The sequence below is a fragment of the Zosterops lateralis genome, assembly GCF_965231275.1.
Source record: "Zosterops lateralis genome assembly, chromosome: 31".
Taxonomy (NCBI): Eukaryota; Metazoa; Chordata; class Aves; order Passeriformes; family Zosteropidae; genus Zosterops; species Zosterops lateralis.
In genome coordinates, this window is record NC_139791.1 from 5,430,797 (window position 1) to 5,452,929 (window position 22,133).

The 22,133-nt window shown below is 47.8% G+C and overlaps 3 protein-coding genes across 3 annotated transcripts in view; 2 read left to right on the forward strand and 1 right to left on the reverse strand.

Annotated features, from left to right (window-relative positions):
* The window catches only part of LOC310920762 (olfactory receptor 14J1-like), a gene marked incomplete at its 3' end in the record, with an annotated part of 1,005,486 nt that overhangs the window by 587,425 nt on the left and 395,928 nt on the right, over window positions 1–22,133 (reverse strand). The window lies entirely within an intron of this gene.
* LOC310920778 (olfactory receptor 14J1-like) overlaps window positions 1–22,133 on the forward strand; it is a gene marked incomplete at its 3' end in the record, with an annotated part of 303,434 nt that overhangs the window by 25,821 nt on the left and 255,480 nt on the right. The window lies entirely within an intron of this gene.
* Window positions 15,280–16,212, forward strand: LOC310920802 (olfactory receptor 14J1-like; the record flags this gene model as incomplete). The annotated part of the gene is made up of 1 exon (XM_083880858.1): window positions 15,280–16,212. One exon carries the CDS (start codon window positions 15,280–15,282, stop codon window positions 16,210–16,212), a length of 933 nt encoding a protein of 310 aa, XP_083736984.1.

The following is a 22,133-nucleotide window of genomic DNA, read 5'->3' on the forward strand; positions in this document are numbered from 1 at the left end:
TTTTTACCTTTCTTCTTATTAAATTGTATTTCTGACTTGGAGCCTCTCACTCGTTTTGCTTTCAAACCACTAGAAAACCCCAGACACACTTGTGGCAGGCGCGGAACAGGCAGGATGGAGTTCGAGCCACAGGATGGCTCTGGGCGGGACAAATCCCAACGGAGAGCGAGATGGGGCAGCCCCGGAGGGCGGGTCGAGAGAGGACACCCCCCGTGGACAGCACCAGGCCAGCACAGGCAGGACCGGGGCAGGCAAAGGCAGTGCAAGCAGGACGGGGCATGACCAGGGTGGAGAGTTTCTCCAAGGAGCCACCCCCTCTGAGCAAGTGCTGCAGAGCCTGACCCCGCCCACAAGCAGCATTTTGACATTATCAGCCCAGATCCTTCAACTTCTCCTTTCAGCAAAAGGTAGCCAGGTTTCCCTTGAATCCACTGCACACACCCTTTCTTCATTTATCCTTTGGCTACCTGCTGGGTCCACCTTTTCTTTGGCAGTGCTGCACAGGGATCATGTGCTGCACAAAGTTCCAGGTCCCCACTCCTCATCCGGGAGAGGGAGAGACACCTGAGAGGCCAGTAATCCTCGAATTAGGAGGGGCTGCATTCAGGCAAAAGGTTCAGCAACAGCTAACTTATAGTGGGATTTATAATAATAAATCAATTAGTTACAAGTTTTCTAAATTCAGAAGCAGAGATATGGAAACCATTGAATGTTTACAAAGCAGGCGCCTGATCACAAGCAAAAGAGCTGAAAGAAAAACAGCAGTCATTTGTTCCTTCGTTGTGCACAAGCCCATCATAGTATGGGAAAAAGATCTATTGTCATGAAAAAGAAATGGATTTTTGATTGTAGTATTGATGTATTTGGATCCAAGTTGGGTTGTGTCTTAGTATCCTCTTGATATTAAAAGTGATTTTTATGTAGTTTGTTTTAGGTTTAAGCCTTGTTAAGTATAAGTTGAATTTAAGATTAGGATTTATAAAGTTTAAGTGACAGTTTTATATTTTATAAATTTAAAGTTTTATTGTATGTAGGTTTTAAATGTAAGTTTTGTTAAAATATGCTAATCCAATTTGCAAAGTTTAGTTGGTTTTTCTTAGATATAAGAAGGCTTCAAAGGACATAGCTGTGATAAAACTGAGAAGTTTGTGAACGGAAGAGAAGAAAATTTTTACATCATTATTGTTATAGATCATAAGCTATTTTGTAGAGTTTTTGTATTTTATTTTAAGATAATAGGTTTTAAAATAATAAAAAAGTTAAGTCAAAATAATAAGTAAGTAAGTTAAGTTTAAGATAATAACTTTTAAGTAATAAGTACTGTGAATTTATTAATTTTTTATATTTATAGCTGACTTCTCATGTGTTTTGACACTTCTTTTTTAATTATCCAAAAGATATGTATCATGATACACTTTAGGATTTTTTAAAAAATATTCTTTAGTTGTTTAAGCATTTTGTAATTACTGTTGTTAAGAACTTTGTTTTAAAAATGTATTAAAAAATATCACTCTAGATAAAGCCAGGTCCTGGCCACACCTTGACTTTAACTAGAGGAGATGTGATCATCAACAAACCCAGATGTTTCTGCACCAAAACACTAGATACAAGTCACTTTGACTTGATGATTTGACCTCATCAATGATAGCTGGACAGACTTTTGGAGTGAATTTGGGATTCTTGCTTGAGAAAGGATACCCAGGTCTTCACTGGAAAAGAGTTTTTCAGCTGTTGCAGAATCTGGGACAATGAGACAGCATTTTGGTAATTGGCAATCATTCAAATTTACATGTGTTGTTGTTGACAGTTGTTAACTATTTGTCATTTGAAACATTTTCAGCTGTTGGATTTGAATTTTTTTCTGATAGATTTCAGTTTCAACAAGAATAGTGCATTTTCCATCAAAGTACACCTTTTTACTAACCTACAGCATAGAGCTTGTTTGTGTCTCTGTAGATACAGAACACAAGTGAATTCCTGTGAAAAATGTGGAAATCATGTCAGGTGCAGAATCTCCGGCAGCTTCAAGAATGGAGAAGTGAGCACTCAGAGGTGAGCCAGTATCAAGACTGCAACCATCTTTTCGTTCTGCATGCAAGGACTTTTGAGATTGGGTTTTCTTTTTCTTTGTGTTGTATGAATCTGTTTGACCGTTCTCAATCATTCCACAAGCAGCTTTCACAGCTGGGGAGCAACATGGGAAAACTTGTAATGGTTAACACTCCTTTTGATAAATGGCTCAGTTCATGGAATTTTGCTGGTTGGATCAAAGACTTAATACATTTTGGAATCACTCTTTTTATTGTTATTGTAATTATTTTAGTTTTTGTGCCTTGTCTGTCAATGTATATGTGAAAAATAGCCAGCCATGCCTTTGACCCAGTCTAGGTAGCTCAAAAAGCAAAAAGGGGGATTTGTAGCAGAATTTCTTTGAGGAACAAGGGCATGATCTATATTTGGATTGAGGTTTGAGCTAACCCAGCCTGGGCCCCACTCCATGGCACAGTTAGAAATTAGATTTTAAGGTGTTAATGAGGGATAGTGGGTTTTCTAGAGGCTAAAAGGTATAGTTAGTAACATTTTAGCCACCTTAAGGAACAAGTAAAACAATGTTTGTTTGCATTTTTCCCTGTGCTGTATGCCAATGAGAATGTAACTGCGGTTGTAAAATATATAGAAGTGTATATAGCCTGCCATTTTAGACTAAATAAACCAGAGAACGTAGCATTAATCATAGTGATTGGATCTGTGTTTGCTCCTGTCCAACTTCCCATAATTTTAAGGGTTCCCCTTGCTTTACGTGACAACTCCCTTGTTTTCGTGCGGTTGGTGTGGAAGGCCGAATCATACTGCAAATGTCACTAAGGTGAAAATTTTTGTTAATGGTCAGCCTCTGTCGAGCTCGGGAAACGGCAAGCAGAGCGCGGGGGGGAGACACGCTCAGACACAGCCTCTCTCCAAACCCTGGAACTGATGGCGGTTTGCTTGGCCAGCCTGCAGCCAGCACCAGCAGCTCAGCAGGTCTTGATGTCTGCATAACAGCAACTGTCGTCTTAGACTCTTGTGGAGGGCATAAGGTTCCCCTGGCTGTCTTTGGTCCCATGGGTGAGGGCATGAGTGGTTTCCTCATGCGGAGATCTAGTGCCATCACTCAGGGTATCATTGTGCATGGGGGACTCACTGATGCAGATTTCACAGGACAAATTTATGCTATGGTTTCCACCCCCACCCCCCTTCACTATCCTGGAAGAGACCAGGATTGCTCAACTTGTGCCTTTTAAGTCTTCTGTTCACAGGGCAGAGAGCCAGTTGTGGGGAGATGGTGGCTTTGGATCCACTGGGCTGCCTCAGGTTCACTGGACCACTGTCATGACCGAAGAACATCCTGAGGTGTTTACCCTGTCTATCCCTGGTGCGACACTGCCAGATATCCACCTCCACGGGATCCTTGACACCGGTGTGGACATCACGATTCTGTCCCTTTCCGCTTGGCCCCTGGAGTGCCCCTTTGATCCAGTGGAGATGTCTGTCATGGGGTTGGCAGGAATGGTGCAATGCTATGTGAGCCAGCAGCCTGTGATGATCATGAAACCAGAGGGACAGACAGTCATGGTTTGGCCTCATGTCACAAATGAAACTCGTACCAATCTCTGGGGGAGGGATCTTCTGGCCGCATGGGGGGTGCACATCAGGACGGATTTTTGATGGGGCCACTGTGATGAAGGGCACAGGGTGTCCTACACCTCCTACGCGGTGGCTGGTGGACAAACCCATCTGGGAGAACCAGTGGCCCCTCTCTCAAGACAAATTAGTCGCCCTTTGTAACTTGGTTCAGGAGCAGCTGGATCAGGGTCATCTGGAGCCTTCTAGAGGTCCCTGGAACACTCCTATCTTTTGCATCAAGAAGAAATCTGGGAAATGGAGGTTGTTACAAGACCTCCAAAAGGTCAATGCTGTGATGGAAAGCATAGGGATGTTGCAGGCGGGTATGCCGTCAGCCACCGTGCTTCCTGCAGATTGGCCGGTCCTCATAATGGATCTGAAGGATTGTTTTTTTACAATTCCTTTGCATCCCGATGACAGATCAAAATTTGTCTTCTCAGTGCCAGCAATCAACAATGCTGAGCCCACACAGCGATATCAATGGAGGGTTCTTCTCCAGGGTTGTCGCAACTCCCCAGCCATATGCCAATGGTATGTGGCCTGAGCCTTGGCTGGAGTTCGTAAGCATTTCCTGATGCTCATTTTTATCCCTACATGGATGACATATTGGTGGCTGTGTCCACCCAGGATGAATTGCTGAGGATACAGCCTCAGTTGCTCAATGCTTTGCATTCTCATGGGCTGGAGGTAGCTCCAGAAAAGGTTCAGCAACAACCTCCTTGGAAATATTCAGGGGTCAAAATTTTGGAACAAACAGTCCAACAACAAGAGGTGCAATTTGTGCATTCGGTGAAGACACTGAATGATGCCCAGATATTGGTGGGTGTCATCACCTGGTTGTGTTCGTATTAAGGGCTGACCACAGCACAACTGTCTCCTTTGTTTGATTTGTCAAAGGGAGACTCTGATTTGAAGTCGCCTTGCACATTGACCCCTGAGGCACGTCAGGTGCTGGAGAAGGTTCAGCGAGCTGTTTCTGCTCACCAAGTCTATCGCATTGACCCCACCGTTGATGTCACTGTTTTCATCACCACTCCAGATTTGCATCCCATAGGCATCATTGGCCAATGGAGTGACAAATGGTCTGATTCCTTGCATGTCTTGGAATGGGTCCTCCTGCCCCATCAGACACAGAAGATGGCAACTGCATTGTTTGAGCTGATCACTCATTTGATTATCAAATGCCGGCAACTGTGTTTGCAATTGATGGGTGCAGATCCCACAAAGATTGTACTCCCAGTAAAGCGAGAGGAATTTGACTGGAGCTATGCAAACAGTGTTTCTCTGCAAAGTGCTCTGAAAAACTTTTCAGGGCAGATCACTTATCATCTACCCAGCCATAAGCTATTGCAAGTGGCAAAATTCACAGAGATTTCTTTACGGCCCAAAACTACTCAGGAGCCTGTGCATGATCCACCATCTTTACTGATGGTTCGGGAAGGACAGGAAAGGCCATTGTTACTTGGAGGGATGGATCTGAGTGGCAGGTTCTGGAAGGTCATGACGATGGGTCAGTCCAGTCGGTTGAATTGAGGGCTGCTGTCATGGCATTGCAAAAATTTTTCAGGAACCTTTCAATTTGGTCACGGATTCCGCCAATGTGGCTGGAATAGCACAGCAGTTGGGATATTCAGTTTTGAAGGAAGTCAGAAATGCTGCTTTGTTTCATTTGCTGAAGACCCTGTGGTGTGCCATTCAGACCCGGATTCATCCATTCTACGTTCTGCACGTCAGAAGTCATACCAATCTGCCAGGGTTCATAGAGGCAGGTAATGTGAGGGCTGACCCAGCGTGGGTAGCACCTCAGCCTGACACATTTGTGCCAAGGCATCTCATGGGTTTTTCCATCAGAACACACATACCTTGCAGAAACAGTTTCAGCTGGTGCCAACAGAGGCCCGTGACATTGTCAATTCTTGTGACAACTGTCACGTGCTGGCAGCACCTTTACTGTCAGGGGTGAACCCCAGAGGCCTGAAGGCCTTGGAGCTTTGGCAGACTGATGTCACTCAAGTTGCCAAGTTTGGCCGCTTCAAGTATGTGCAGGTCACTGTGGACACTTTCTCCTCTGCAGTGTGGGCTTCTGCTCACACGGGAGAAAAGACCCACAATGTCATTGCCCATTGGAGGCAGGCCTTTGCCAATCCAGGCATACCTTCTGCTGTGAAGACTGACAATGGTCCTGCTTACGCCTTGCAGAAGGTGCAGCAGTTCCTGCAGTTGTGGGGTGTGTCACACAACTTTGGTATCCCTCATTCTCCAACTGGTCAAACTATTGTAGAACGTACTCATCGTACTTTGAAATGGGTTCTTCAAAAACAAAAATGGGGAATGCAGGGTGTAACCCTGCACAGTCGGTTGGCAAAAGCTTTGCATACCTTTAATCACCTTACGGTACAGCTGAATTCTAATAACCCGGTCACGTTGAACCATCACCTTTTGTTGCAGGCTTTGGATGAGATGAATCAGCCTTGAGCAAAGGTTTGGGTGCAGAATTTAGTCACCAAACAGTGGGAGGGTCCCTATGACCTTATCGCTTCGGGGCGTGGGTATGCCTGTGTACCCACAGATACTGGGGTGCGCTGGGTACCTGCGAAGTGTGTTCGTCCTGACCTGTGACTGCAAAGGCAAAATCCAGCCAATGGGGAAACTGGAGAAGGTGACCAAAATGAAAGTCATCAAGTGGATGAGCCATCGAGTGATGACTCAGATGCAGATGAAGCGAGTGATCACTCCAATGGTCCCTCCACAAGCAGAGACTGAACATTGTTCATTTTTCTTTTTCCCTTTTCTTTTTTTTAATGGAAAAAGGATGAGACGTCACCCTGATCTTTTTCAGCCTTCTGATGTTTGCATTTTTGTAGTAGAGTTTCTCAGAGACTTTTAGGTAAACAAAGTGATTGTTTAACATTCCTTTCTTGATGGACTTCTAATTTGAACAGTGGGGTCAGAGAGGTGGCAACCTTGTTTGTCCAGTCCCTGGCCATTGTCAAAAATCTATATAAATCCAAATAAAAAATAAACCACAGTCACTTTTTGCTCTGACACTGACTGCCTGAGTGTCCTTCATTTTGTGTCCATCTAGTGACACAAACACCCCTTGTATTGTGTTGTCATCAGGAGTATGTTGGTAACGACTCCTTAGACCTCAGGGCCAACAATGTTGCAATTACAAAAGAGTGTAAAAAAGAACCAACTGACTGCTGGTATTGTTTTATTTTAACCAAATTAACTTATGTGACATGCAATTGGCAAAATAACCAGGCAAATCAGTCAGGTCTGAAAGGCCTAGTTCATAAATATAAGATAGGTGCTCTAGCAAAGCCCATATTGAGTACAATAGTTACTACCCAAAGGGTGGAAGGGACTAAGAGCACTCCTAGCCAACATGATATTGAATGGCCTTGGTCCCAAGCTTTCATTCATTTTACTGGATACATGGGAAAGTAGAGTGATGTGAAGTATTTAAACCAATCAACTGTTGTAATGCATGAAAATCAGATATACGCTAGGCAGGAATGGGAAAAACAAAAACCTGGTGGCTTCAAGGGTAATAGGGGAAAAAATTAGAATAGGATGTCGAATGATTAATGGAACTACCCATGGAAAGGCAATTTTAATCAGCATTTTGACAAATCAGACAATAGGCATGAAAAGGTTTATACACACCCAAGTGTACAGGATTGCTGGCATAACTTTACATTAGTACAAACCATGGAGGTGGTTTGTCTTTGGACTTATAATATTGAAGGGCTTTCTTTGAAGTTTAAAATAAATGCCATAGCCCACCCTGTTACAGTCAGTACCGTCACTCAAGCTCAACCACTGCTTATGCTGAGCCCGAGAATTTTTGAAATTGGACAAATATAATCAGGAAAACAGGCCAACAACAATTGTTAAATCTGGCATGGTCTCTTAAAAAAAGTCAAACTGCTGATGCAAAATAATGTTTCAGAGATTCAGCCAGCTTGTTTGCCTTTTCTGCAAACTTCCTTCAAGGGGTGGATGACCTGGTTGCAAAAGCGAAGCCTTTCTAAAAAATATTGCCAAGAGACATTACTGGTGTTTTGGGAACAGGATTGTGAATTCTGAATAGTATTGATTCAGAAGTACTAATGAATAATTTGGTTGCCACCCCTGGAGATTTGACTAAATTACAACAAATACTGAAGTTGTCCTTATTGGCTTTGGGAGCCCATCAGTGGCTGTGATCAAACATATTACCAAACTGGGAAAAGATAAATGTGAATGACCACGAATTGATCATTGACGCACTTGGTGTTACTCAAAGCAACATTTCCTTGGCTTTCAGATGCATCCAGGCACAATTGTGGATGGAGTCAGTTGCTGCCTCAATTATAAGAGAGGGTGAAGAAGGCATTTTTCCTACTGCAATATGGAAAATAATTTGGGACAGTGCCTCTTGAAAGAGAATTTCAATCCTGGTGGAACTTAGTGAATTTTACTTACAATCCCATTACAAACACAGCCACAGCTTTTGTGTTAACCATACGTATTGCTTCAGTATATTGGATATTCCCTATCAGTGCATTAGGATTGAACCATGAGGGAGCTATTCTCTATCCTTTTGGGCACAGAGAATGGGCCCATCAAATTGGTGAGAAATGGCAAAGTGTTAATTTAGAATCTTGTGTTGCTTGGGAACAACAAGGGTTTATCTGTGAAAGTAATGCAACTATAGCTCAAGACATTTGTTTGGACACAAGATAAAATATCTGTAATTTTGAAGTTCATCCTAACGAGACTCCTGAAACAGTGCTTGTGTGTATAGGCAATGGATGTGCATGCTTGAGAACTGCTTGTGATGTTGTATTTGTAGAAAATGTAGTAGTGGATTCTAAAAATCATTCAAATTTTTCTGTTTGTAACTTTACCAAAATCACAGAATGTGATTTTTTCTTATTTAGCTCCAGTTACTTCTTATCACCTTTTACAATCCAGTTATACACTGATCCACAAACTATTGCCTAGTTCAACCCCATTGGGATGAAACTTACTTTGGTAAAGCAATTGTTGTTTCATCACAATTGAATCAGAATTTTGGAAAAGATCAAGAAAACAGACAGAAAACCTTGGTAACTTTTCATCACAGCATAAAAGAAATTTATCGTGTTTATGAAAGGGTAAGAAAAGATGTCAAACACAGATGGTGGGATACTCTTTTTGGGTGGTCACCTACTGCCACAAGTGTCCTGAACAAATTGTGTCATCCTATTGTTGTTCTTTTGATTTTAGTTTTGATTGGTTTTGTTTTATCAGCAATCCTATTCATTATGAATTGGAGAATGATGAAACGGTTAACACAATTGACATCTATAATGAATGCACAAAATTTGGTCAATATCCCCTCCCTTGTGGACATCCCTAAGGCTATTGGGATGAACACAAGACGAGCTACATGAGTAAGCCAGAATGATGGATTGTAAAATGGATTATATTAAAGTAAGAGGAAAAATTTTGATAAGGGATTTGAATATATATATATATTGAATTGATTTTTGTTTTGATTGATTATTTGGTTTTAATTGTTTATTGTTTCCTATTTTTTTCCTTGTTTCTTTCCTCTCTCTGAATTTTTTGCTCTATCTGTTTTCTGGGATATGTTACCAACATTGAACTTTGAAACAACACTACAGAGTCTTGTTGATGGAGCTCTCTTGATGACAATTGTGAGTCACAGGGTGGTGTAAGAGACGGTCCAAAGACCCCTCATCTGCCTCACGACCGTCGTCAAGGACAGAGACTGAAACCCCAAGGACAGAGACTGAAGCTCCTAAAACCCCAACACAGGAGTTCTGGCCTGGCTGAGGTGGGATGTCTGCCACGTGCTGCCTGCAGGTGTGTTTGCTGGAGCAAAACCTGGCAGGCATTCCCATTGGAACCTGAGCAATGGGCAAGTCATGGTGGACTGATTGTGCCTGCTGCTGGACTGGTCTGTTCTGTACTTGTTCTCATTCTCTCAAAATAAACATCCTATCGATCTCCTCACCCTGTGGCCAACTGCCTGTCGCTTTGGAAAAGACTATAAAAACAGTCGCTAGGTTAACCAAAATCAAAGATTGCCCCTACGGAAGACAACAGATCTATTGGTGAATGACTACGAGGACTTCACCTCATCTGGTGGTAGTTAATCCCCTCCCTTTTCTCTCCCTCTCCCACCCGGGCCCCGGGCCAGCAGGGACAGCAGCCCAGGCAACGGCTGGGCCTGGGCCAGGCCGGCCCCGGGCCCCAGAGCAGCAAAAGCTCCTTCCCCTGCAGGCCGGGCTGGGCTCTGACCAGGCTCCCCAGGGAATGCTCAGAGCCCCGAGGCTGCCCCAGCTCCAGGAGCCTTGGCACACCCCTGCCAGGGATGCCCAGGCCCCCAGTGCCTGGACTCCATCATCCCTCTGGCTCCCTCTCAGCTCAGCCCCTTCTGCCATTCTCACCTTTGCACAGCCCTGGCTGTCCTCTCCAGGGGCTGACAGAGCTCTGCCGCCTGCGCCAGGAGCAGGGCAGCCCCAACCTTCCAATGTTCCACTGGCTCTGGGACACCCCAGCGCTGGCAGCCCCCAACATTCCCTGCCTGGAGACGCTCCAAGGGAAGCGTCAACAGCTGCCGCCACTCACCACAACCCACCGGCCGCTGAGCAGCCCCGGCCTGGGCCCCTGAGGATTCCTCTGCACACAGCTCGGACAAGGGCCCTTTGCCTTCCCCCAGCCTGCACCAGGCAAGGGTCACATACACTTACACAGCTCTGACCACAGCTGACAGGAAAATTTAATATTCCAGATGGCTCAAATAACGACAGGTAAACTCCAGCTTCTTCGGAGGGCATTATAGCAAAAAGTTTATTGAAAGATGGACTCTTTTATACAGTGTTTTACTACAATGAATATGATTGGTCATTTGGAAAAACACCACTCGATTCATTCTTACAAGTAAACCACAAAGTAGAAAAACACCAGGTGTCAGGAAAAGGGATATCTACAAGGATTGTTAGGATTCCTTCTTATGATTTCCCAGGCCAGAGTGGAACACAGCCTCAAGTGACTGTCTGAAGCCTAAAAATCTATTTTCTGACCACTGTCATTTTCCACACAAGACATTGCTGCCCAAGGGAGAAGTTGGCTGTGAAAGTCCCTCCTGTGGATGCTCACGTACCCAAGAGTTGGGCACTGAAGAGCAGCACAACAATGGACAGGGGGATGGGGCTGCCAGGATTAAAGTGTCTCAGGTGGGTCTGGACTGGCCACACGAGGGTGAATTATTTCTGGCTGGATGGGCCCAGAACACCTCAGGTCATCAGGGCAGAGATGCAACCTCCAGATGGGCTGGTGAGCAAGGGGTGGATTTAACCATGGACACCATCTCCAGGTTATCCCTGAGTGTGAAACGTGGGCTGAGATCCAGCAGGGCCAGGCAGGGAAAGCCCCTGTGGTGTTGAGGACAGTGGTGGGAATATAAATCTGGGGAGACATGTGGTCTTTGTAGTGGGAGTAGTAAATTGGAGAGCACCATTCCTAACCCACAACAGCCCTGTCAGAGCCAGCCCTGTCCCTGCACTGCCCCAGCTCTGCTGCCCCACAGCTGCTGGATCAGGAAGGGCAGAGCCATGGGGGAGGGAAATGCACAGGGACTCCTCCTGGGAGGGACCTCGGGAGGTTTCCAGGCCAGGCCAAAGCACAGTCAGTGGAGAAAGGGGCACAGGGAGGGGCTGTTTGTGTGCTCTGCCATGGCAGGATGAGGTGCAGAGCTGCACAGACACCAGACCATGTGGATCCCTGCAGGAGCTGATCTCCCACAGCAGCTCCCAGGCCTCTGCTGCTCTCTGGCTGCTCTGGTTTGATGTTCCCTGGTGGTCACACCCAGCCCCACACACACCAGTGCTGTGTGCACACACACCAGTCTCACCAGTGCCTGGGCCCCCAAAGGACACAGGAGCTGATGGTTTGTGGTCCCCACTCCAGTATCTGGCACTGGGACATCCCTCAGTACCCAGAGCAGAGAGAGCTGCCTTGTCCCCGACAGTTCTTGGCAATGGAGGGTTTAGGAAAATGCCACAGGCTGTGGGGATCAGCTGTGGGGCATGGCCAGGGATGGGCACTGAGCATCACCTCCCAGCCAACCACCTTGATCCCCCATCCTCTCCCTTCCTGGGGTCCTTTCTTAGACATCCCATGGGAAATCTTGCACATTCCCCAAATGCCCTTTGTGAATTTCCATCAGGAATCTCAGACCCCGATGCAGAACCCCCCATGCTCAGCTGGCAAGGTCATGCTGGAAATCTCTGCCATTGACCCCCTTGGTGAGGCTTCCACGAGGAGGAGCCAGAACTTTCCTTGAATTAATCTTTATTTTTTTTCTTTATTAAATTAATCTTTAAATTAATATTTATTAAATCTTTAATAATAATAAATCTTTATTAATCTTTATTAAATCTTTATTAATCTTTATTAAATAATCTTTTTTATTTTCAAAATTAGGACAGCCGTAAAATATCATGTACTGCAGCCCCCTTGCTGTGGGAAGGCACAACTACCACTGCAACAGATGGTCAAAGCTCCTGACCCTGAACATTTCTTGGGATGGGGCATTCATTTCTACAGACAACCTGTTTCCATCTTGTCAACTTCGTCATAAAGTATTTCTTTCCTGTATCAAACTTGAATTTATTCTTAACCAATTTAAAGGTGTTGCTCCTTCCTCTGTCACTACAGGCCAATAAAAATATTTCAGTATTTCCTGGACTATAACCACAATGTTTTAACCTGAAAAGACATTAAAAGGACACAAAAATCTCCAAAGATATGATCTGGAGGCCTCAAGCAAATGATACATGGCAACTGAGGGCCCTGGGCTCAGTGGAGTGAAGACTGAGGACAGAATAGGAATAGTCTGATAGGGCTTGAAGGGTGGATTCAGAAATGGTGGAGCTCTCCTTCATTGTATGAAACAACCTGAGAAAGAAATAATGCCACACAAATCACCTGGGGAGATCTAGACTGGGCACAAGAATAGAGGAATTTCTCTCCCAGGGCAGGGCTGTGGTGCAACACATTCCCCAGGAGTCAGAAGCAGCCCAAGGCTCTGTGTGCACAGGCAGAGGCAGGCAGGAGGCAGAGCTGTCAGCAAAGGAAGGGCCCAGCCAGGTGGGGCAGCCGGGGGATGACGACAGCCTGCAGGGACAGAGGCGCAGGGCATGGACACCGTAGGACAGCCTGGGCTGCACAGGGCACAGGGATGGGCAGCAGCTGCAAGGCCCTGACACAGCCAACTCCTGCAGCACTTGGGCCATGGCTGCTGGGCCTGGGCCTGAGCCATGAGCAGGAGACAAGTGACCCTTGCAGCCCTGGGGCCTCATTGCCTCCTTGGCCCTGCTCAGCAGCCTGGCAGGGGCTGCCCCATGGTGCTGCCCTTGGCATTGCACATCCCCACATCCCAGTGGCCTGGGAAGAGCCCTGAGCACTGAGGGAGGGACAGGATGTGCCTTGGCAGGGGCTGGGGCTCAGGCCTTGGTCCTTTGCATTCCTGAAACACATCCAGGTTTGCTCAGCATCAGAGACATCTTTGCCTTGTTTGTCCCCACCTGTCATCACTGCCTGCAGTGTTCTGCTCTAACTGAACCTGGGGACACTTTCTCAGTGGGACCCATTAAAACTTCAGGAAACTTCAGTGTTTCAATTTACTCTAAAGTCTGTAAGAAGTTTTTTGAAGACCCTCTAAGGGACTGAGAACACTGTAAACAACACCAAATCCCCAAGAGGCTCATTAATATCCTTGTACTGTGTCTGTTCTGCTGAGCTGGGCTGGACTTCTGGCACAGATGTAGCTCCTGGCAATTCAGAAGGGCTTCAAAAAGACATTTCTCTTGAATAGCAGCTTTTCTTGCAGCCCGGCAGGGCTGGGGGAATGCCTGCAGCCACCCCAGGCACAGCACAGAGGCACAGAGAGCTTCAATCACTCAGGGCTGGGAAGATGCTGAGAAGTGACTGGGGGAGAATCATTCCCAGCACTTGACACAGGAAATCTCTCTCTGCAGGACAATGCAGCTGCAGCTCCTGCAGTGATCTCCTGGCGCTGGAACATCCCACTGACTATGGATTCTGTAAGTACAACTCAGACAATCTCTGCTGTGAGCATGAAGACACGCTCCAGGCTTTCACTCACTCCAGAAGTATTTCCAAGACAATAATTTTTATAAAGATAAATTTTACCAAATCTTTGTTTAAAGTTTCTTACTCCTGGGGAATGTGGGGATAAATATACACAACACTTCATGTTTAAAAGTCCCTAAGGCATCTGAACTATACCTCGAGTGCTATGCAGGGGTTTCCAAAAGTGCTTTCTTTCGTCACTCCTCTGCCCATGGACAGCACCAGCATCACCTTCACTGGAGCCATCAGGCTTAGTCTGACTTGTTCTTTCTCCAAGCTCCAAACAGAACCTGCCCCCAGCCAGTGCCCTGCAAAAAGGTAGGTTTCTGTAGGGCCAAGGAGAGTGCACAGAGATTTGGGGTCTGTGAGTGCTGCCAGGGAAAGATCAGGCACAGAGCAACACCGCCAGGGGGAAAATCTCCAGGAAGCAGAGAAGATCAGGCAATGAGAGAAAACAAAACCCAGAAATCTGTAGCAAGGAGAGTTTAGAGATCTCCATAGGATCCTCTCCAGTGCAGCCCCTCCCTCCTGTGCCTCAGCCAAGCCTCTGCCCTCAAAGCAGGGAGATCAAAGGCCCTCCCTTCCATCAGTAGGACACTTGGAAGCCTTCCCGGGATTTTTTTCCAAGCTTTGATCTTCCCTCCACGATGCAGACCTATCCTGTAGCATCTTTGTGTAATCTGAAAGCCCCACAGTGAGACACAGACATTCTGTGATGGAGAAAATGCTTCTGGGTTGATGGAATGAGTCCCGTGTTTCCACGGGTACAAATGTGGGGCTGAGTCTTTGAGAAGAGGATGGACATTTTGTGGGCTGTGGTGGATCCTTTAGCTCTCAGCAGTGTTGGGATGGTTTTTAAAGGAAACATGGGAGGGTGATCATCCTGTGTCTGGGTAAGGGGAAAGCTGAGAGAATCCTGGAACAGGACAGGGTGACAGACCTCCTCCCTTCACTTTCCATTCACCACCTTGCCACAGAGAACTTCCTCTAATCTCCCTGAGTGCAGCAGCAGAAATGCTGAGAGTTTCTGACATCCAAAAGTAGTCACAGGGGAGACGAAGAAATGCTGTAAAAAACTCTAGATCATTTAAAGAGACTTTACCATGCCTGTTCTCTTGCAGGAGAAGTGCAGATGCTGACAGGGCCTTCTGTGTTAACAGGGTTTCAAAGTGGAACACGAGGATAAAATGACCTGTCCCCCACCCACTTCTGCACAGCAAGGCTGTGAATTATATAAACCCTATGTGTAGTGGCCCTGAATTTGAAGTCCCACTCAGCCAGCACCAACCAGGATTCCCCACTTGGAGCTGAATGAAAATCTGCTAGAAAATCCATGGGGTGTCAGTGTGTTACAGGAAAAGGGTCTTTGGGAAAAAAGGTTTGATTTTGCTGAAAGAAGTTTCTCCTAAACTGTCACTGATCTTTTCTCCATGAACAGGTCCCCATGGCCAGACACAGTAAATGTCCAACAGCAGCTCCATCAGACACTTCCTCCTGCTGCCATTGGCAGACACAAGGCAGCTGCAGCTCCTGCACTTTTGCCTCTTCCTGGGCATCTCCCTGGCTGCCCTCCTGGGCAACGGCCTCGTCATCAGCGCCGTGGCCTGCGGCCACCACCTGCACAGCCCCATGTTCTTCTTCCTGCTCCACCTGGCCCTCACCGACCTGGGCTGCATCTGCACCACTGTCCCCAAAGCCATGCACAATTCCCTCTGGAACACCAGAACCATCTCCTACTCAGGATGTGCTGCACAGGTGTTTTTCTTTGCCTTTTTCATTTCATCAGAATTTGCATTTCTCACCGTCATGTGCTACGACCGCTATGTGTCCATCTGCAAACCCCTGCACTACGGGACCCTCCTGGGCAGCAGAGCTTGTGCCCACATGGCAGCAGCTGCCTGGGCCAGCAGCTTTCTCTACACTCTGCTGCACACTGCCAATACATTTTCCCTGCCCCTGTGCCATGGCAATGCCCTGGGCCAGTTCTTCTGTGAAATCCCACACATCCTCAAGCTCTCCTGCTCACACTCCAAACTCAAGGAACTTGGCCTTGTTGTGCTAAGTGCTTTTCTGTATTTTGGCTGTTTTGTGTTCATTGTTTTCTCGTATGTGCAGATCTTCAGGGCTGTGCTGAGGATCCCCTCTGAGCAGGGACGGCACAAAGCCTTTTCCACCTGCCTCCCTCATCTGGCCGTGGTCTCCCTCTTTGTCAGCACTGGCACATTTGCCTACTTGAAACCCCCCTCCATCTCCTCCCCATCCCTGGATCTGACAGTGTCATTTCTGTACTCGGTGGTGCCTCCTGCCCTGAACCCCCTGATCTACAGCCTGAGGAACCAGGAGCTCAAGGCTGCAGTGTGGATAATGATCACTGGACAATTTAGGAAACATTAAACTGCTGGCTAGTTTCTGCAAATTATTTGTAATAAAATTGCATTTGTAATACAAGTGGTCTTTGATACTTCCTGTTGGTTTGGTTGTGGATTTTTTTTCATGTGTTTTAGTTTTTAACATTGTCCAAAAAGGAAGGCCATTTTTTATGCCATTTCTCATTTTTATTCTCCCCACGTTCACTGTGGCCCCAGCCTGTGTCAATGAGGAGCTGTGCTCTCAGTGGCTTTCCACTGACTGAAGGTTCTCTCAGCAAATGACCAATTGAACATCCCCCTTCTGTTCTCTTCTCTGCAGCTGCAGCAGCAATGTCTGTGTGCAGATCTGGGGGCAGATCAGTGATGGCACAGCAGCTCTGCTCCTGCTGGCCACACCATTCCTGATCCAGGCCAGGGGCCATTGGCCTTCTTGGCCACCTGGGCACACTGCTGCCTCATGTCCAGCCTGCTGTCCAGCACTGCCCCAGGTCCCTTTCTGCCTGGACACTCTCCAGCCACTCTGTCCCCAGCCTGGAGCACTGCAGGGCTTGTTGTGGCCAAAGGGCAGGACCCGGCCCTTGGTCTTGTTCAACCTCCCATGGTTGGATTTGGGCCCTGGATCCAGCCTGTCCAGGGGCCTGTGCACAGCCCTCCTACCCTCCAGCAGATCCACACTCACACCCAGCTTGGTGTCATCTGCAAATCTGCTGATGGTGGACTCAATCCGCTCATCCAGACCATCAATGCAGATCTTGAAATCCACGCTGGCTGGGTCTGATCCCTGGGCCATCCTGTGGGTGCCCTGTGATGGCACTCAAGGTGATCTGTTCCATAACCTCTCCAGGCACCCAGGTCAGGCTGACAGGCCTGGAGTTCCCCAGATCCTCCTTCCAGCCCTTCTTGGGGATGGGCTCACATTGGTCCCTGCAGTCCTCTGGGAGCTCCCTGGGGAGCCAGGACTGATGAGAAATGCTGGAGAGCAGCTTGGGGAGCTCATCCACCAGCTCCCTCTTGCCCCTAGGATGGATCCTATCTGCTCCTACAGACACCTGTGAGCATCTGAGTGGCTCAGCAGGTCAGCAGCTGCTTCCTCCTGGATTACAGGGGGGCTCTTCTGCTCCCTGTGCCCATCTACCAGCTCAGGAGAGCACTTGTCCTGAGGACAGTCTGTCTGATTGTTGAAGACTAATGCAAACAAGGGGTTAAGTACCTCAGCCTTTTCCTCATCTTTGGTAACCATACCCTTCCCAATAAAGAATGGTGGTTTTCCTTACTTTTCTTTTTGCCATTAATTTATTGATTAAAAGATTTTTGTTATCTTTCACAGAAGCAGACAGGTGAAGTTCTCATTGAGCTTACAACTCTTTAATTTTCTTTGTACATGACATAACAACATCCTTAAACATTTCCTAAGTTGCCTTCCACTCTGTTACAAGGGGATACACCCTCTTTTTTCCACCTGAGTTCCTGAAAAAGCTCCTTGGATAGCAAGGGAAGTCACTTTCCTCGCTGGCCTATTTTTGCACATGCAGCCCGCTCCTATTCCTTCAAAATTTACTTCTTGAAGTGTCCATCCTTCCTGGACCCCCTCTTTTTTAAGAGCTGTTTCCCTTTAAAAAATCAGTGCCTGATTTGACACTCCACAAATCTGCATCCTAAACAAGGGGAAGTCTGCCCTCTGTAAGTCCACTACAGAAGATTTGTTGATGCTCATCCTTCTTTTACAGAATATATAAAAACTCTATAATTTCATGATCACTGTACCACAAACAGCCTCTGACCATCACTGATCTCCCTCCAGCCCTTCTCTGTTTGTAAACAGCAGCAGACAGAGCTTCCCTTGGCAGTGGGAAGAGAAGGAAACCTCCCCAAAGTGCAGCTTGGAAGGTCCAGCCTGGAGCTGAGGAAAAAGAAAAGTCCGTGGCAGGGCAGAATTTTGGTGCAGGAGGTGTCCCAGCGTGAGGCTGGGCCATGGGCTGGCTCTGTGTGCCAGGAGCCGGCAGCGCTGGGTGCAGGGAGCCCAGGGAGGGCACAGAAATGCTGGGCTGAGAAATGCTGGGGGGACAGCGAGATGGGTGTGTGCAGCCGGCCAGGGCACAGCAGCAGCAGCACAGGGGGCACAGCCTGCAGGACACATGGCCAAGGGCTGGGCAGGGCTGGCAGGGCCACAGGCAGCCAGGCCTTTGTCCCCTGGGCTCTGGCAGCGCCTCTGGAGGCCCCACAGGAGGAACTTTCCTTTCAGGGCCTGCACTTTGCTTCTGCCTGGCCCCTCCCTGAGGAGGCTGCCAGGCCTTGCAGCTTGAGGACATTTGTCCTTGCTGCCCCTGCCATCCCAGTGCCCCACCAAGAGCCCCGAGCCACCCGCGAGGGACAGGCCCTGCTGCCCCAGCCCTGGGCTCAGCCCTTGGCCTTTCTGCTGCCTCCAAGCAGCCCAGGCCTTGCTCAGCATTGCAGTTCCCTGCTCACAGCCTTGGCCTCCCTGCAATCCTGCCCTCAAGGATCTGCTCTCACCAGTCCCTGGGGAGCCTTTGGCACTCCCTGCCCTCACTGGGGCCCAGGGGTGCTCCAAGGGACTTGGACTTTTGCTTCTGACTCCTTGAGCAGCTTCTTCAACCTTCTCTCAGTGCCTGGGGCTCCTGGACTCAGCCCCAAATCCAGCTTGGGGCTCCTGAAAATACAGAAAGCCCTGAGGACCTCCTTGTCCTCCTTCAGTTGTCTTTGAGTTTCCATGGCTTGTGCAGCTGATTGGAGTCAGTTTGGAGTTCTCTTATGGAGGAAGATTTCAAAGTGCACCTCCTGATTTTTTCTTTTTTTTATCAAGCATTTTTTTTACTATCCAGTTCATTGAAGAGGTGACTTCCCAAGTGATCTTGATGCTGAATGTCTCCTTAGGAGGTCTGGGCACAGAGAAGAATAAGCCCCTTGCAGGCTGACCCTGTTTAGACAACCTGCTCCTCACTCAAGGTCACCATGTCTGACATTGCCCACCTGGGACTGACATCCCTGTGCCTGCATCAGAACCTTGTCCCCTGAGCTCTCAGCTGGGTGTCCCAGCCCATTGCACCATGTGCCACCTGCTCTCCTCAGGGCTCTGCCTGCACACAGGCCCAGGAGAAGTTTTCCTGTTTGTGAGGAAAGAATGGAAAGGACAGGTTTCCTAAACAACAAACCCCACTTGGGAACCTCATGCTCAGTACAGGCTGCCTGGAATGATGTCACCTTTCTACAAGGGACAGTGTGACCAGAAATGATCTCTGTAAGCAGAATGCTCTGGGTCTTTCAGCTGAATTCTCTGTCCCTCTCCTGGATCTCTGTTGCAAATGGAAGCTGCTGGTGCCATCCTCACCTTTAACTCCTCTTTTGAATGCAAACAGATGTTCCCAGGTGTGTAAAAGAAGCTTTGCTCAGTGTTTATGCAAAGCTTTTGTGTTCCTCATGGAATCAAGGAGACCCTTGAGACCCTGCAAGGCCTTGTGTAACCAAGGGTCCATTGTGACACAGTGGGGCTCATGGAATCAAGGAGACAATTGTGACAGTACAGAACCTCATAGAAACAAGTCTCCATTGTGGCAATCATGGAATCAAGGAGACATTTGTGACACATCAAGGCCTCGTGGAACCAATGGTCCATTGTTACACTGCAGATTCAAAAAGAACATGGTGACACCAGGGAACCTCATGGAACCAAGGGTCCTTTGTGACACAGCAGGGCCTTGTTGGCACCCAGGGGACCATTGTGACAATGCAGGGCCCAATGGAACCATGGAGACCATTGTGACACTAAGGAAACTCATGGAACCACGGTGACCATTGGGATGCTATGGAACCTCAGAGATCCAAGGGTCCATCGAGACATTGTGGTGCCTCATGGAATCAAACATTGTGAAACTTGGAGGCCTAATGGAACAAGGGTTTCTATTGTGACACTGCAGAACCTCATGGAATCAAGGTGACTGTGTTACACTCCAGAAGCTCATGGAACCAAGGGGCCATTGTGACACTGCAGAACCAAGGAAACTCTTGTTGACAGAACAAAAGCTCATGGAATGAAAAGTCCACTGTGACATGATGGAACCTCATGTACTCAAGGGTCCACTGTGACTCTGTAGGGCCTCCTGGAATAGAGGGTCCACTGTGACACAGTGGGGCCTCGTGGAACCAAGGAGCCTTTGTGACACTCAAGAACTTCATGGGACCCAGGGTCCATTGTGACATGGGCTCTCATTGGAGCAAAGGAACCATTGATGACAGTACAGAAACTCATGGAACCAAGGGGCTGTAGTGACAGAGCAGGGTCACATGGAACCAAGGAGACCAGTGACATTTAGGAACCAGCTGGGGGTTGGATTTCCTTTCCTATTCTTTCCTTTTCTTTCTTTTTCTTTTCTTTTACTTGTGGAATCATTTCCCATTGAGTTGCTAAGACACATTCATGGCTGAATGCCTGAGACAGGGGGAGGTGGCCAGGCCTCAGGGAAGGAGGGTGTCTGGTGACACCCTTCTGGTTTTTGGGAGTTTCTCTCAGAGGGACAGAGATACCACGAGAAGAGAGGCAGGTAAAGGAGGGGGGCTGGGGCAGTTGGGGGTTCTCACTCACTCTCGGCTTTGGGAAGAGGATGGTCAAGCTGCTGCTTGGGGAAAGGAATTTCCCCACCACTGCTACAACCCAGCTGGGAGCTGCCTTTCTCCTGCTGCTGGGCCCTGCACCCCCTGCCCTGCTGGGATGTCCCGCAGTCCCAGCGATCGCCGCAGAGTGTCTGATACATCTCGTCCAGCGCCCCAGGATTTCTGCTCGTCCCTGCCCTTCCAGCCTGCTGCTCCCCAGAGTCCTGCCAGGGCCCTGGGATCAGCAGCCCCAGGGGTTTGTGCAGTGAGGCCTCTCTTCCATCCCTCCCAGCTGGGACAAAGCCGCCATTCCCGCGCGCTCCCCGAGCCCGCGCCACAGCGCCCCCTGCAGCCGCGGGGGAATCATCGCACCTGCCCCGCTCACCGGGAGCCACCAGCGCCCCTGCTGGCTGTGACCGGAACTGCACCAAAGGGGAAACTGCCTGGGGCCGAGAAGGGCTCACTGGGGGCCTGGCTCTGTTTGTTGTTAATGCCACAGTTATTGTTGTTTGCTTGCCTTGTTAGACATGCTAGTAAAGAACTGTTGTTCCTATTCTCATATCTTTTTGCCTGAGAGCCCATTAATTTCTAAATTATAATGATTCTGAGGCAGGGGGTTTACATTTTCTCTTCCAAGGTAGGCTCCTGCCTTCCCGAGTAGACACCTGTCTTTCAAACCAAGACTGAACCTCATGGAACCAAGGGTTCATGATGACACTGCAGAAACAAGGAGACCATTGTTGACCCTATAGAAGCTGACAGAACCAAGCACCCGTTGTGACACTCAAGGGCCTCATTGGACCAGGGAGACAATGGTGACACTACAAAACCTCATGGAACTAGGGGTTTATTGTGACGGTCTGGGATCCCATGGGACCAGTTGTGCATTGTGACATTGTGGATCCAAGGAGATCATGTTGAGACTAGAGATGCTCATGGAACTAAGGAGCCCTTGTGACACAGGATGGCCACATAAAGGAAAGGGGCCATTGAGACACTGTGGGCCTGAATGGAAAAAAGGACACGAGTGATAGTACAAATGCTCATGGAAACTACAGGTATTGTGACACTGCAGAGCCTCATGGAACCAAGGAACCATTGTGAAACTCTGGGTGTTGTGGATGGAGAAAGAGAGCTTAGACAAGTCCTGCCTTTGACCCAGATTTCTGGCAGTAGCTCTCTTTGGAGCAGCCTGCACCCCAGATTGCTCTTGGTAAGAAGTTCTTTATAATGGCAGATTAGGTCTATGACCAAATTAAATATTTATTTGACAAAAATTTAACAGACTAGGTATAACACTGGAATAAAACAAAAAGAACTCCTAATAGTCTAAATGTACTG